At 38.3% G+C, this 15,814-nt stretch overlaps 1 protein-coding gene across 4 annotated transcripts in view; it reads right to left on the minus strand.

Annotated features, from left to right (window-relative positions):
* Positions 1-2,186: 2,186 nt before the first annotated feature.
* Positions 2,187-15,814, minus strand: part of ACAD11 (acyl-CoA dehydrogenase family member 11) — a 97,264-nt gene continuing 83,636 nt past the window's right edge. Inside the window, exons 17-20 of one of the 4 annotated variants that reach the window (XM_060011274.1) lie at positions 10,704-10,733; positions 5,377-5,493; positions 4,372-4,481; positions 2,187-3,463 (exon numbers count right to left, since the gene is read on the minus strand). In XM_060011274.1, coding sequence (XP_059867257.1) covers positions 3,349-3,463; positions 4,372-4,481; positions 5,377-5,493; positions 10,704-10,733 — 372 coding nt within the window. In that variant the 3' untranslated portion in view covers positions 2,187-3,348. Of the gene's footprint in view, positions 3,464-4,371; positions 4,482-5,376; positions 5,494-5,537; positions 6,674-10,703; positions 10,734-15,814 lie in introns of those variants that run through there. The other 3 variants (XM_060011271.1, XM_060011272.1, XM_060011273.1) reach the window with 3 other exon arrangements.

A 15,814-nucleotide genomic window follows, 5' to 3' on the forward strand; every position in this document is an offset into this window, starting at 1 on the left:
GGTCTGTCGTGGTCTCTTGGAAGCACAGTCCAGAAGCTGTTTGGAGGGAGGCAGGTGGGTGAGCGCAGAGAGGTACTGGGGACAAGCTCAAGTGGATCCTTGTCAGCCAAGGTGAGGGTTAGGGTTTTATTCCTAGTGAGATGGAAAGCCACTGCAGCATTTTGAGAGGGTCAGGCTGGCTGCTATGAGAACAGATTTGAAGCCCAGTTAGAAGACTACCACAGTAATCCAGGCAAAGGGAGAGTGGGGAAATAGGTGCAACAGACAAACATTGGTCCCAAGTGCTAACAGGAGGCCCACTGCTTGGCCTGCACCCCTTCCACTCTGCTTGTTGGGGAGGGTTCATCAGGCGCCTGGGAAAAAGAGAGGTCTGGCTGAGGCTACCTGGCTTGACTGAAATCAAGCATTTGTTCATAGCAGTCATTTTCTTAAATACATTTCATTTTTATAATATCCTTTATTTAAGAACTTTACTAATTTAAATCCTTCAGAAGCCTGGGTGAGAAGTGCCTTGTTCTGAATTTCCCAGCAACTGTTGTAGCTTAATTCAAGAAAAATGGGAGATGTATTTGTCTGCAAGCCTTGTGCAGCCTATCTATTGAATCACCTACATGCTACTATTGGTCTTTGCTGCTGTCACCCACTTTAATTTTCTTCGACAAAATGCACACATGCCTATAACATGTAAGTAGATCAGAGTTGTGGGAAGAGCTGGAGTGACATGGACCTGGGGGAAGCCTTGTAAACAGGTTGATGAGGAAATCAGCTCTTCCGTGATCAGCTGAAATTTCTCTTGTGTGTTCTTAAAAGGTTAGAACGTCAACTCCCAGAGATCCTTAACTGGCTGCTCCCTTGGATAAGCACTGCTACACCTTCTGTGACTGTTTATGTGTAGAGCTTTATGGTGACTTCCTGTCGGGCAGCCACAGCCCCTCCTCTCCTGCTGCTGCCCACACTGCGAATCTTGGGTAAAGCCCTGACTGGTGAGCTCTCCCCTTCTTCCTGCCTTCCCGCGTGGGGTCACCCTGAAGGGCTACTTCTCATTTTACAGCTGTGTGGGTTCAAATTCCTGGCAAAACCGGGCTGATTGTCCTGGGTGGACTGCTCAGAGTGAGCCGCAGTGACAACCTGAGGAGACCCCAGAAATGGCCCTGCCACTCCCATGTTTACAGTCATTCACTCACTGTGACTGAGGCATAGTTCCCTTGATCTTACTTTATCCTTTGGAGACTGGAATTTTCCATTTCAACAACTTTTACTACTCTTTTTTAACATGATTTTATCTGAATAAATTAAAGGTAGGTGAGAGAGGTGAATATGGATCACATTGGGGGGATGGCTGTGGATGTGACAGACATAGATAAAAACAGATCAACTGAAATGAATCAACCACCAACACAGCCAGTTTTTCTCAAAGAGGAAAAAATTATCACAAAATTACAACTACCAGATATAACTTTTAATTCTAATTGTTCAGAAACAATCCTGATTTCTCCTAAGTCACAGCTTTTAAAACTAGTAATAAGGTTGACCAGCTTGGGTTATAAGATTTTATCCACTTTAAATAAGGATGCCTTATAAAGTACTTTATTGTGGTTCACAAGTATCAAAGTGCTTCTATATGGCTTCAGTGATTCCCACACAAGCCCTCAGTAGATATGGGTCTTCTAGGTTTAAAAGTTAATCCCAACGTACAAAAAGAAATACAAGGTGCAGCGAGGTTAAGGCTCAAAGGCAAATGTTTACAAAGACCACATGACATGGGCTTTGTAAATGTCTGGCCCAACCCCACTCCAAGATGACATTTAAATAATGATTGAAATAATCTCTACGCATCAATAGATTCATGTGATGTGTATGCTTTCTAATAAAAGTTTTAAAGCTTTCCAAACTCAAAATACTTTCATTTGAAAATTAAAAAAAAATTGCCGGGCTTTCCTGGTGGCGCAGTGGTTGAGAGTCCGCCTGCCGATTCAGGGGACGCAGGTTCGTGCCCCGGTCCGGGAGGATCCCACATGCCGTGGAGCGGCTGGGCCTGTGAGCCATGGCCACTGAGCCTGTGCCTCCGGAGCCTGTGCTCCGCAATGGGGGAGGCCACAACAGTGAGAGGCCTGCATACCGCAAAAAAAAAAAAAAAAAAAAAAAAAAAAAAATTTGCCAGTAACTATTCCAATTCCACAAACTAAAAATGTAACAAGAAACAGGTAAAATTAATTTAAATAATCTATTTTATTTAACTCAATATATCCAAAATATTACCATTTCAGCATGTAATCAATATTAGAAAAGTATTAATGAGACATTTAATTTTTTTTTCATACTGAGTCTTCAAAATCTGGTATATATTGTATACTTTCTTAATTTGGATGTTAAATTTTCATTCAAAATACTTGCTCTGTATTTAGATTTCATACAATTTACATTTGCAAAAGACAATTCACATACCCAAGTTATTCCAAGCATACTTAAAAGTTTTCCAGTAACTGAGTTGAGAATCTATATTTGGATTAATTAAAATTTAAAAAAATCAAAAATTCAGTTCCTCAGTTATGCTGACCACAGTTCAGGTGCTCAAGACTTACAACATGGCCTGGGCTGCAGTCCTTGGCAGCACTGACTTAAAGTGCCCCAAGGATGTTGGCTTAGGGTGTTGCTATTAACAGAATGGTGTTCAGAGAACACTGTCTTTAATCTCCTCTCAAAACTGCATAACTTGCTTGTAGGTTAAACTATCCACTATTAGCATCAACATTTTATACATAATTAAAATTTTTCTTAATTATATTTTCTCATAAGATGCCATGTCTTCTAGTAACAATCAGATTTTATGTATAAATGCTTCCTGTTGAATTATGAAGAGGCTTATAGCAATACAAACTCTAAAATGACCCAATCAGTCATCCATCCTTCTCCAGTGCAAACATTACCACAAAGTGTTAAACCAGCCCCTAAAACCAATGTTAAAAAGGGGATCCCACAATATTTTTTACAAAGTAGTGATTAAATATTCCTTGAATATTTATTTAAGTGGAACAATTCCTGAAAGTAAAGAAGTGAAAATATTTTTACGCTATGCTTTAGTTCTCCAATTTATTTCATGATTTCTTTACAAGAGAAGCATTTAAAAAATAAATGCTATACACTTAGGTGTTAGACTGAATGACAACAGCTATGAAATTTCTTTTTCACTGAAACCCTTGAAATTATAAAATTTTAAGTGTGACCCTTGAAATGACAAAACCCATTGATTAAAACAGATGCTCAAAACTTTACCAAAGTGAGTAATTAATCCTGTGCTTAAACTGCTGCAAAAGCTGAATGAGATACAAATGCTGGAGCCGATGAATTCTACACCTTGGCCCTCAGGCTTCTGGCTTGGTCCCACAGCTCCATTTTTGCAACTGCTGAGAGGTGAACTTCATCGGGCCCATCTGCTAAGCGCAAAGTTCGCGTTAGGGCATACCTGCAAAAACACAAAAAGCAGGGATGGCAGGACTTAGCAAAGAGGAACCTGATGCTTTAACATCAGTCACTCTGATTCTAAGCCAAGATTATTAGTGTTTGAAATCTCGCCAAGGCAGTGATAAGAAAAATTGCACAGGGAAAATCAAGGAAAGTCAGCCCAAGGGCTTGTGAAATGCCATTTTCAAGTCCTCACCTTGGGAGTGGAATCTTAAATGGCACAGTGCAGTGGGCTTAATCTCAGTCTTGGTTTGCTGTAGGTACTAGTATTTGCTAGAACTAGGAGATATTTTAGGTAATCCACAGGCCATGAAGAATATATAACATTTATATACTATAAATATATAGTACTATATATTTAGTTCTTTCTTATTAAAAATTGATGGGGGAAACTGATGGGGCACCAGACTCTTATCTCCAGTGTGAGAGAGAAGGTGGCACCATGCCCAGTGGTGATGGGCAGTGGAGAGTATTCCTTCTTGATCCCAGAAAGCACATGTGGACATGAGGTGGTGGCTGGCATGCACTGCCGCAGTCTGGCCACGGCCTCTGGGTGTGGGTGGTAAAGTGTCCTAAGTGCATACCTAAGCCTTGCTCTGCTCCCCTCCTCTCCTTCCTGTTCCAGGGTGAACCCCCATGAGTTATTTACAGCTCAGGAACCCTCAGTGCATCTTCTCAGTGTAAAAGTGAACATGAATGAGTGAAATGACAATTGTAATCATAAAACTATTTATTGGTACTGAGCTCTATAGTAAAATACCTATATTGCCTCAGTTAGCCTTCAATTATGCTTTAAAGTAAGTTAGCTATTTTTATTTTCTTCATAAACAGTTAGTATCAAGCCATCTGTAGATTTTTTTAACTCCAAGCTCATCAAATGTAGATGGTGATTAAATGACATCTACTCACATGTTAGCCAGAGGGTATTCATGGGAAACGCCGGCACCTCCACACACTTGGATGGCCTGGTCAATAATTTTGCAGACGGCCCGAGGAGCGGCCACTTTAATCATTGCAATCTACATAAACAAGATATAAAAAGAATGTTCCTTTCTTAGACAATACACAATGTGATAGAATTTGATATAATCTGTATTTTCTTTGTGAAAAGAAACAAGGGAACTTTCCCACATACACACACCACTGAAACACAATCTTTGATGAAAGCCAACAAAGATCCACTAATGCAGCTAACGGACATATTTCAGTCAACACAGACCTTCTGGAAAGAGATATCTCTTCCAAATCACATTTTATTAACTTATTTATTACTTGTATTGTCTTGTTTCTAAAAGGATTTCAGGCAACTGATAAGTGACATTCATCACCTTAGGGATCATAAAGAGTTAAAAAGTCTTCGATAATCAGTTTTCCCTTGGCAATTTCATTGCTTTTATAATTAAACGATCATGTTCTTATTCCAAATAAGCCAGAAACATAAGAAGGCAGGGGACGAGAGGTGTCTTCTATGAAACATTTCTATGTGGCAGCACAGTGCTCTGCATTCTGTATCAACTTGGTCAGTCTTCGCTAGAACCCTAGGCCATAGGCAGACAGGTCACATACTTTGCCCAAGTCAAGAGGTTAGCAGAAAGTAACATACCGGGTACAATTCCAAGTCAGTATGAAGTCTGGTATTTCCCTACCTTCTCTGCCTTCTCTTGCTGCATCTCAAGAAAGCTGAAGATATTCTGCATCCTGAAAATCATTCCCTAAAGCAGCCCAGTGAAAGGAAAACTAGCAAGGGTGATTGTATAAATGTATAAATTATACATTTATAATTTTTAAACCAAAATCACATGGAAGCTTCTGATATTCTGAGTGCCCTCAAGGCACCATGAAACCTGGAATGCCCAAAGAGTGGAACAAACTTCTCGGAGAAGGCTTGGCAGATGGTGGTCCAAGGGGCCTCACCTCCTTCTTAGCACCAGAGCTGCCCAGAGTATCAATGCTATGGGCAGCTTTCAAGGTCAACAAGCGGATCTCCTCAATGGCAATGCGGCTTTCAGCGATCCAGTGAGCCACCACCTCCTGCAGGGGAGCAAAGGGCAGCAGAAGAAGGAGGAGATAAGCTGGTGTCTGAGGTCCACATGTAACACAGACTGGTAGTTTGGTGAAAACATCCTCTACGCCAAGGACTGTTCTCAAGCCTTACTCTATATATTTTAATTATATATTTTAAATAAATATATTTATTTAATCTTTGGCTGCGTTGGGTCTTAATTGCTGCATGCGGGCTTTCTCTAGTTGCGGTGAGTGGGGGCTACTCTTCGTTGTGGTGTGTGGGCTTCTCATTGTGGTGGCCTCTCTTGTTGCAGAGCACAGGCTCTAGGCATGCGGGCTTCAGTAGTTGTGGCACGCAGGCTCAGTAGTTGTGGCGCATGGGATTAGTTGCTCCACGACATGTGGGATCTTCCCAGACCAGGGCTCGAACCCATGTTCCCTGCATTGGCAGGCAGATTCTTAACCACTGCACCACCGGGGAAGTCCTCTATATATTTTTAAATGGAAGAGTTAATTTGTTTGAAATAACCAGCCAGCCACATACCCATGGAATGCTGCAGGTAACATTGGTGGATTTTAGAAAAAACTTTATTTGCTAAGAAAAATAATTTATTTTGGATATCCTGGTGTCTAAAGTTAAGATGGTCTAACTGAGCAATTTTCTTATTGCCAAGACACTCCTTACTGGCCCTTCTGAATGCTAACTGCACACTACCATTGACACTTGGTTAAATGTAAGGTGGTGGACCTGCTTTATAGACAATCTAGATAATTCCTAAGATAATTTCAGTGTTAGAATGGTCCAGCATCCTTTGTTGTGTTATCACTATTATTTATTTAGTAAACATGAACTTTTTCTTTGGTGAACAGTTCTATGAATTTTAACACGTGTATACTGGTATAACCACAATCAAGATACAGAACAGTTTCATCTCCCCCAAAAAACTCCCTCATGCTGCCCCTTTTTAACACTACTTCTGCCCTCTAGCAACCACTGAATGGTTCTCAGTTATTATACTGTTGCCTTTTCCAGAATGTCATATAAATGGAATCATTTAGCATGTATTCTTTAGAGGCCGGCTTCCTTCACTCAGCATAATTCCTTTGAATTTCATCCGAATTGTTCTGTGTATCAACTGTCCATTCCTCTTTATCACTGAGTAGTATTCCATTGTAGGGATGTAACACGATTTGTTTTTCCATTCACCTGTTGAAGGACAGTTGGGTTATTTCCAGTTTTGGGTGAATTATTAACAGAACTTCTGTAAATATCTGTATATGGGTTTCTGTGTGAACATACCTTTTTACTTTTTTAAAGCAAATACCAGGAGTGGAATTGTTAGGTCATGTGGTAAATACTTGTAAGAAGCCGTCAGTTTTCCAGAGTGACTGTACCATTTTGCATTCCCACCAGCAGTATATGAGTTCCAGTTACTCTTCAAACCATCAGCACTTGCTATCATCAGTATTTTAAAATTTTAGCCATTTTAACAATGTGAGATATCTCATGGTGGTTTTAATTTGCATTTCCCTAATTGCTGATGATATTGGTCACCGCTTGATGTGTTTATTTGCCATTTATAAATTCTGTTTGGTGGCAAGTCTGTTCAAGTCATTTGCCCATTTTTAAAGTGGGCTTAGAGAGCTGGGCTTAGAGTTCATTATTCAGTCATTTGTTAGATAGGCAACTTGCAAATACTTTCTCCCAGTCCATAGCTTTTTTCATTCTCTTAATAGTGACTTTCATAGTGCCAAAGTGTTCAATTTTAATGAAGTACAATTTGTCAATTTTTCCCTTATGTGTCATGTTTTTGGTGCATGTCTAAGAACATTTTGCCTAATACCAGGTCAGGAGACTTTTATCTTCGTGATATTTTCACCTATATAAAAAAGTCAATTGACCCATGTTTTTATGAGTCTGTTTCTAGACCTGCTATTCTGTTCCAAAGACCTATGTGTCTCTCCTTATACCACACTGTCTTGATTGTCGTAGCTTATGGTAAGTCTTCAATCAGATACTGTGATTCCTCCAACTTTACTCTTCTTTTTCAAACTGTTTTATTATTTTAGTTTCTCTGTATTTCCATATAAATTCTAGGATCAACTTGCTTATATCTACAGAAATGTTCTGCTGGGATTCTGATTGGAATTACATTAAATCTATAGATCAATTTGAGAATAGCTGACATCTTTACTATGTTAGCCTTCCAATCCATGAACACAGTATTTCTCTGTATTTATTTAGGCTCCTTTTGGTTTCTTTTACACTTTTATAATTTTTAGCATCTAGATTCTATACATGTTTGGTTAGATTTGTACCTATTTCCTTTCTTAGTCTATTGTAAATGGTATTTAAAAAATTTCAGCTTCCGATTGTTCACTGCTAGTATACAGAAATAAAATTAATTTTATGTGTTGATTCAATCCTATGACTTTGCTAAAGTCACTTATTATTAGTTCTAGGAGGATTGTTTTGATTTGTTTGGTAGATTTCTAAGGATTTTCTACACAATCATGTTTACAAAGAGGGGCAGCTTTATTTATTTTTTCCCCCAACTATGCACTTTATTTCTTTTTCTTGTCTCACCACAATGGCTAAGACTTCCTCTATGATGATAAAGAGCAGTGGTGATGGGACTTCCCTGGTGGCACAGTGGTTAAGAATCCACCTGCCAATGCAGGGGACATGTGTTCGAGCCCTGGTCTGGGAAGATCCCACATGACGCTGAGCAACTAAGTCTGTGTGCCAAAACTACTGAGCTTATGCTCTAGAGCCTGTGAGCCACAACTACGGAGCCCATGTGCCACAACTACTGAAGCTTGAGCACCTAGAGCCCATGCTCCACAACAAGAGAAGCCACCGCAATGAGAAGTCCGTGCACTGCAATGAAGAGTAGCCCCTGCTCGCCCCAACTAGAGAAAGCCTGCATGCAGCAATGAAGACCCAACACAGCTAAAAATAAATAAATAAATAAATAAACATTTTAAAAGTGTTAAAAAAAAAAAAAAAAGAGCAGTGGTGAGAGTAAACATCCTTGCTTTGTTCCCAATCTTGGGAATGAAAACATTCAGTCTTTCATTATTAAGTATGATGTTGGCTGTAGAATTTTTAGATGCTCTGTTTCAGGTTAAATAAATTCCTTTCTATCTCTAGTATGCTGAGAGTTTTATCATGAATAGATGCTGAATTTTGTCAAGTGCCTTTTTCTATCAATCGATATGATCATGTGGTTTTTCTTTTCTAGGCTGTTAATATGGCACATTACAATGATTAATTTTCTTAATGATTGATATTCGAATATGAATCAGCCTTGCATTCCTGGGATAAACCTCACTTGGTTGTCCTTTTTACATATTGCTGGATTATATTTGCTAGGTTTTTGCATCTATACTGGTCTGTAGTTTGTTCTTGTCTGGTTTTGGATTAGTGTAATTCTGGTCTCATAAATGAGTTGGCACGTGCTTCCTCCTCTTCGTTTTTCTGGAAGAGATTGTGTAGAATTTGTGTTATTTCTTCTTTAACTGTTTAGCAGAATTTACCAGTGAAACCATTTGGGCCTGAAGATTTCTTTTCTCAGGATATTTTAAACTGTGTATTCAGCTTCTTTAATAGTTGTAGAACCATTCAGGTTATCTATTTCACATTCAGTGAGTTTTGGTATTTTGTGGCTTTTGAGGAATTGATCCATTTCATCTAAGTTGCTAAATTTATGTGCTCTGTATACATGCCTGAGTGTGTGTTTCCTAAGCCCCAGATCTAGAGTGGAGCAGATTCTACCTCAGCTTCAGCACCAGTCCCTATTCTCCAGTTCAGGTTTTCCCAGAGAACTCCACATTGTGGTTTATAGAATACTTGCACAAATTATGAAATTGGTATTTCCAAAGACTTCTATTTCCAGGAAGAGGGAATAGATGTATGTTTCCCTATTCCTCCTGCAAAGTACAACTAAAATCTTGGGTATCATCCATAGAACAAACACAAGAAGACTCTGAAAGGTAGAGAGAAGAAGCCAGACTGGCCAGGGACTTTGGGAACAGAAGAACAACATGGTAGTAAGTTCCCTCCGTTTCCTCTTTGTCTCATATATCCCAGACTTGGAGCTGAAGAAGCCAGCAACCTGGAAATACCAAGGAGCACAGACAAAAATCAAACGAAGAACAGCCTCAACAAATACTGTCTTTAGCTGAAGGATTGGGAAGGGGCAGCTAGAAAGACAGAAAACTTAGAGAATAACCACTCTACCCAAGCCAATACTAAAAAAAAAAAAGCACTGGCCCCACTCCTACTCATGCCAGCACAGACTTCCACCCTTGTGAGTGCTGAGATGAGGTACCTCAACACCCTTGCCAGGGTGGTATCAGACAGAGAGTGTCAAGTAAGGAGCAACACCAGGAACAAGTTCCCTCCCCTCTATGATGTCATTGGGGACCACTCAGTGATGAGAATGCACCCCTTTCCTCAGCTATCAGTGGAGGCTGAGTGGGAAGCTGTACTTCTACCTACCTCTGCCTGGCAGTAATGAGGTGCAACCCCTTCCTCTAACAGAGCAGTGTCAGAGAAACCCAGCTAAAATAGAAAGTTTAAATAAGATCCAGAATCTCATAACATAATATGAAAATGTCTAGGTTTTAACAAAAAAATCATTTGTCATGCCAAAACCCAGGAAGTCTCAAAATTTATGATGATGACAACTCTGAGATAACAGAAATGTTATAATTTCTGACAAAGATTTTAAAGCAACTATGATAAAAATGCTTCAATCAGTAAATAGAAACACAACTGAAACTAATGAGAAAACAGAAAGCCTCAGCAAAGGAACTTAAGTCTTAGTAATGAAATTACTAAGAAGAAATAAAGAAGAAAAAAATGGATATTTTGTAACTGAAAAATATAACCATTTAAATAAAAAGCTCAGTGGATGGGCTCAACAGCAGAATGGAGGGAACAAAGGGACAAATCAATGAACTGGAAGACAGGACAATAGCAATTGCCCAATCTGAACCACAGAGAGAAAACAGACCAAAAATTTTTTTTTAAAGAATAAACAAATTTAAAATAAACAAATTAATTAATTAAAAAATTTTAAAAAGAGAATCTCAAGGAAAATTGAAAAATACACTGATGGGATTAATATGAAAATACAATACATAAAAATTTGTGGAATACAGGTAAAGCAGTGTTGAGAGGAAAATTTACAGCACTAAACACATAGATTAGAAAAGAGGAAATGTCTCACATCAATACTCCTTGCTACCGCACCAAGAACCTAGAAAAAAAAGAGCAAAATAAGTCTGAAGAAAGCAAAAGAAAAGATATGATAAATAGCAGAAATCAATAAAATTGAAAACAAAACAAAAAAAAGAGAAAATCAATGAAACAAAGATCTTGTTAATGTTAAGTCATATCAATTATTATATTGTATAATTTTATATATTAATAATTAATATATATTCTTTGAAAAGACCAGTAAAATTGACAGACCTCTAACAAGACAGACAAAGGAAAAGGAAGGTACAAATAACTAATTTCAGTAATGAAACAGGGTATCACTGAAGACCCTGCAGACATCAATAGGATAACAGGAGAATATTATGAACAACTCTAAACACATAAAATTGACAGCTTAGACAAAATGGATCACTTCCTCAAAAAATACAAACTACCACAATTCATTCAATATAAAATAGATAATGTGAATAACCCTATAACTATTAAGGAAACTGAACTGTAAATTAAAAACTACCCCCAGACCAAATCTCCAGGCCCAAATGGTTTCATTGGAGAACTCTACCAAATGTCTAAAGAAGAATTAACATAAATCTAGACAATCTGGTTTTCTTTAATTAACAATAATCTTTTGATGTTCAGACTACCTGCCCTTTGTTGCAAAACTCCTATATATCCTGGCTCCCTCCTAGGAACAGTTCTCTCAGGGTTACTTGAGATGCTGTCTCTCAGGCTTGAAGTCCTAAAAATTTCCACCAAGTAAAACATAACTCTCGGGACTTCCCTGGTGGGCCAGTGGGTTAGACTCTGTGCTCCCATTGCAGGGGGCCCATGATCAATCCCTGGTCGGGGAACTAGATCCCGCATGCATGCATGCAGCAACTAAGAGTTCGCATGCCACAACTAAGAAGTCTGCATGCTTCAACTAAGAACCCACGTGCCACAACTAAGAGAGTCCACATGCTGCAACTAAAGATCACGCATGCCACAACTAAGACCTGGCGCAGCCAAAATAAATAAATAAATAGTAAATTTTAAAAATAAATAAAACTTTCAAAAAAAATAAAAAGAATTATACATAATGACAAAGTAGGGTTTATTCTAAGGATGCAAAGGTAGTTTAGTATTGAAAATCGATCAATGTACTCCATCATATTAACAAACTGAAAAAAAATCACATGGTCATACAAATTAATGCAGAAAAATCATTTGACAAAATTCAACATTCATTCATGATAAAAACTCTCAGAAAACTAGTTATAGAGGGTAATTCAACTTAACAAAGAACATCTCCAAAAATCTGCAGCCAACATTATACATAATGTTCTACTAAGAAACTGGATCACTCATACACAGCTGGTGAGAATGAAAAATGGCATAGTCATTCTGGAAGACAGTTTGGTGGTTTCTTAAAAAACTAAACATGCAACTACCACATGACCCAGCAACTGCATTTTTAGGCATTTATACCAGAGAAATAAAGTCTTAAGTTTATGCTAAAACCTATACTTGAATGTTTATAGCAGCTTTATTTGTAACAGCTCAAAACTGAAAGAAACCCAAATATCCCTCAACAGGTGAATAGGTTAAACTGTGATAATCCACACCAAGGAATACTACTCAGCAATAAAAAGAAGCCAGCTACTAATACATATAACCTGGATAAATCTCCAAAGAATTATGCTGAATGAAAGAAAACAACCCCAAAAGTTTAAATACTGTATAATTTCTTTTCTGAAATGACAAAATTATAAAGATGAAGAACAGATTAGTGGTTGCCAGGAGTTAAGGAGGAAGGAGGGGTGAGAGTGAAATGGGTGCAGCTATAAAATGACAACATGAGGGCTCTCTGTGGTAATGGAAATGTTCTGTATCTTGACTATATTGATGACAATATCTTGGTTCTGATAATGTATTATAGTTTGATAAGATGTTGCAACTGGGGGAAACTGGGTCAAAGGTACAAGGTTTCTCTCTGTATTATTTTTTTTTGAATTTTACTTATTTTTTTATACAGCAGGTTCTTATTAGTCATCCATTTTATACATATCAGTGTATACATGTCAATCCCAATCACCAAATTCATCACCCCTCCACCCCCAAACCCTGCCACTTTCCGCCTTCATGTCCATACATTTGTTCTGTACGTCTGTGTCTCAATTTCTGCCCTGAAAACCAGTTCATCTGTACCATTTTTCTAGGTTCCACATATGTGTGTTAATACACGATATTTGTCTTTCTCTTTCTGACTTACTTCACTCTGTGTGACAGTCTCTAGATCCATTCATGTCTCAACAAATGACCCAATTTCATTCCTTTTTATGGCTGAGTAATATTCCATTGTATATATGTACCACATCTTCTTTATCCATTTGTCTGTCGATGGGCATTTAGGTTGTTTCCATTACCTGCCTACTGTAAACAGTACTGCAACGAACATTGGGATGCATCTGTCTTTTCGAATTATGGTTTCCTCTGGGTATATGCCCAGTAGTGGGAATGCTGGATCATATGATAATTCTATTTTTAGTTCTTTGAGGAACCTCCATACTGTTCTCCATAGTGGCTGCATCAATTTACATTCCCACCAACAGGGCCAGAGGGTTCCCTTTTCTCCACACCCTCTCCAGCATTTGCTGTTTCTAGATTTTCTGATGACGCCCATTCTAACTGGTGTGAGGTGATACCTCACTGTAGTTTTGATTTGCATTTCTCTAATAATTAGTGATGTTGAGCAGCTTTTAATGTGCTTCTTGGCCATCTGTATGTCTTCTTTGGAGAAATGTCTATTTAGGTCTTCTGCCAATTTTTGGATGGGGTTGTTTTTTTCATACTGAGTTGCACGAGCTGCTTCTAAAATTGGAGGTTAATCCTTTGTCAGTTGCTTCATTTCCAAATATTTTCTCCCATTCCGAGGGTTGTCTTTTCATCTTACAATTTCCTTTGCTGTGCAAAAGCTTTTAAGTTTCATTAAGTACCATTTGTTTAGTTTTGTTTTTATTTCCATTTTTCTAGGAGGTGGGTCAGAAAGGATCTTGCTGTGATTTATGTCATAGAGTGTTCTGCCTATGTTTTCCTCTAAGAGTTTTATAGTGTCTGGCCTTATATTTAGGTCTTTAATCCATTTTGAGTTTATCTTTGTGTGTGGTGTTAAGGAGTGTCCTAATTTCATTCTTTTACATGTAGCTGTCCAGTTTTCCCAGCACCACTTATTGAAGAGGCTGTCTTTTCTCCATTGAATAATCTTGCTTCATTTATCAAAAATAAGGTGACCATATGTGCATGGGTTTATCTCTGGGCTTTGGATCCTGTTCCATTGATCTATGTTTCTGTTTTTGTGCCAGACCATACTGTCTTGATTCCTGTAGCTTTGTAGTATAATCTGAAGTCAGGGAGCCTGATTCCTCCAGCTCTGTTTTTCTTACTCAAGATTGCTTTGGCTATTCAGGGTCCTTTGTGTTTCCATAAAAATTGTGAAATTTTTTGTTCTAGTTCTGTGAAAAATGCCTGTTTGATAGGGATTGCATTGAATCTATAGATTGCTTTGGGTAGTATAGTCATTTTCACAATGCTGATTCTTCCAATCCAAGAACATGGTATATCTCTCCATCTATTTGTATCATCTTTAATTTCTTTCATCAGTGTCTTATATTTTTCTGCATACAGCTCTTTTGTCTCCTAGGTAGGTTTATTCCTAGGTTTTTTTTTTTTTTTTTTTTAGGTACATGGGCCTCTCACTGTTGTGGCCTCTCCCGTTGTGGAGCGCAGGCTCAGTGGCCATGGCTCATGGGCCTAGCTGCTCCGCAGCATGTGGGATCTTCCTGGACCGGGGCACAAACCTGTGTCCCCTGCATCGGCAGGTGGATTCTTAACCACTGCGCAACCAGGGAAGCCCTATTCCTAGGTATTTTATTCTTTTTGTTGCAATGGTAAATGGAAGTGTTTCCTTAATTTCACTTTCAGATTTTTTCATCATTAGTGTATAGGAATGCAAGAGATTTCCGTGCATTCATTTTGTATCCCGCTACTTTACCAGATTCATTGATTAGCTCTAGTAATTTTCTGGTAACATCTTTAGGATTCTCTATGTATAGCATCATGTCATCTGCAAACAGTGACAGCTTTACTTCTTTTACGATTTGGATTCCTTCTATTTCCTTTTCTTCTCTGATTGCTGTGGCTAAAACTTCCAAAACAATGTTGAATAATAGTGGTGAGGGTGGGCAACCTTGTCTTGTTCCTGATCTTAGTGTAAACGGTTTCAGTTTTTCACCATTGAGGATGATGTCGGCTGTGGGTTTGTTATATATAGCCTTTATTATGCTGAGGTAAGTTGTCTCTATGCCTACTTCCTGGAGGGTTTTTATCATAAATGGGTGTTGAATTTTTTCCAAAGCTTTTTCTGCATCTATTGAGATTATCATATGGTTTTTCTTCTTCAATTTGTTAATATGGTGTATCACATTGAATGATTTGCATATATTGAAGAATCCTTGCATTCCTGGGATAAACCCCACTTGATCATGGTGTATGATCCTTTTAATGTGCTGTTGAAGTCTGTTTGCTAGTATTTTGTTGAGGGTTTTTGCATCTATGTTCATCAGTGATATTGGCCTGTAGTTTTCTTTCTTTGTGACATCTGTCTGGTTTTGGTATCAAGGTGATGGTGGCCTCGTAGAATGAGTTTGGGAGTGTTCATCCCTCTGCTATAGTTTGGAAGAGTTTGAGAAAGAAAGGTGTTAGCTCTTCTCTAAATGTTTGATAGAATTCGCCTGTGAAGCCATCTGATCCTGGGTTTTTGTTTGTTGGAAGACTTTTAATCACAGTTTAAATTTCAGTGCTTGTGATTTTTCTATTTATATTTTCTATTTCTTCCTGGTTCAATCTCAGAAGGTTGTGCTTTTCTAAGAATTTGTCCATTTCTTCCAGGTTGTCCATTTTTTGGCATAGAGTTGATTGTAGTAATCGCTTATGATCCTTTGTATCTCTGCAGTTTCAGCAGTTACTTCTCCTTTTTCATTTCTAATTTTATTGATTTGAGTCCTCTCCCTCTTTTTCTTGATGAGTCTGGCTAATGGTTTATCAATTTTGTATATCTTCTCAAAGAACCAGCTTTGAGTT

The sequence above is a fragment of the Delphinus delphis genome, chromosome 4 (assembly GCF_949987515.2).
Source record: "Delphinus delphis chromosome 4, mDelDel1.2, whole genome shotgun sequence".
NCBI lineage: Eukaryota > Metazoa > Chordata > Mammalia > Artiodactyla > Delphinidae > Delphinus > Delphinus delphis.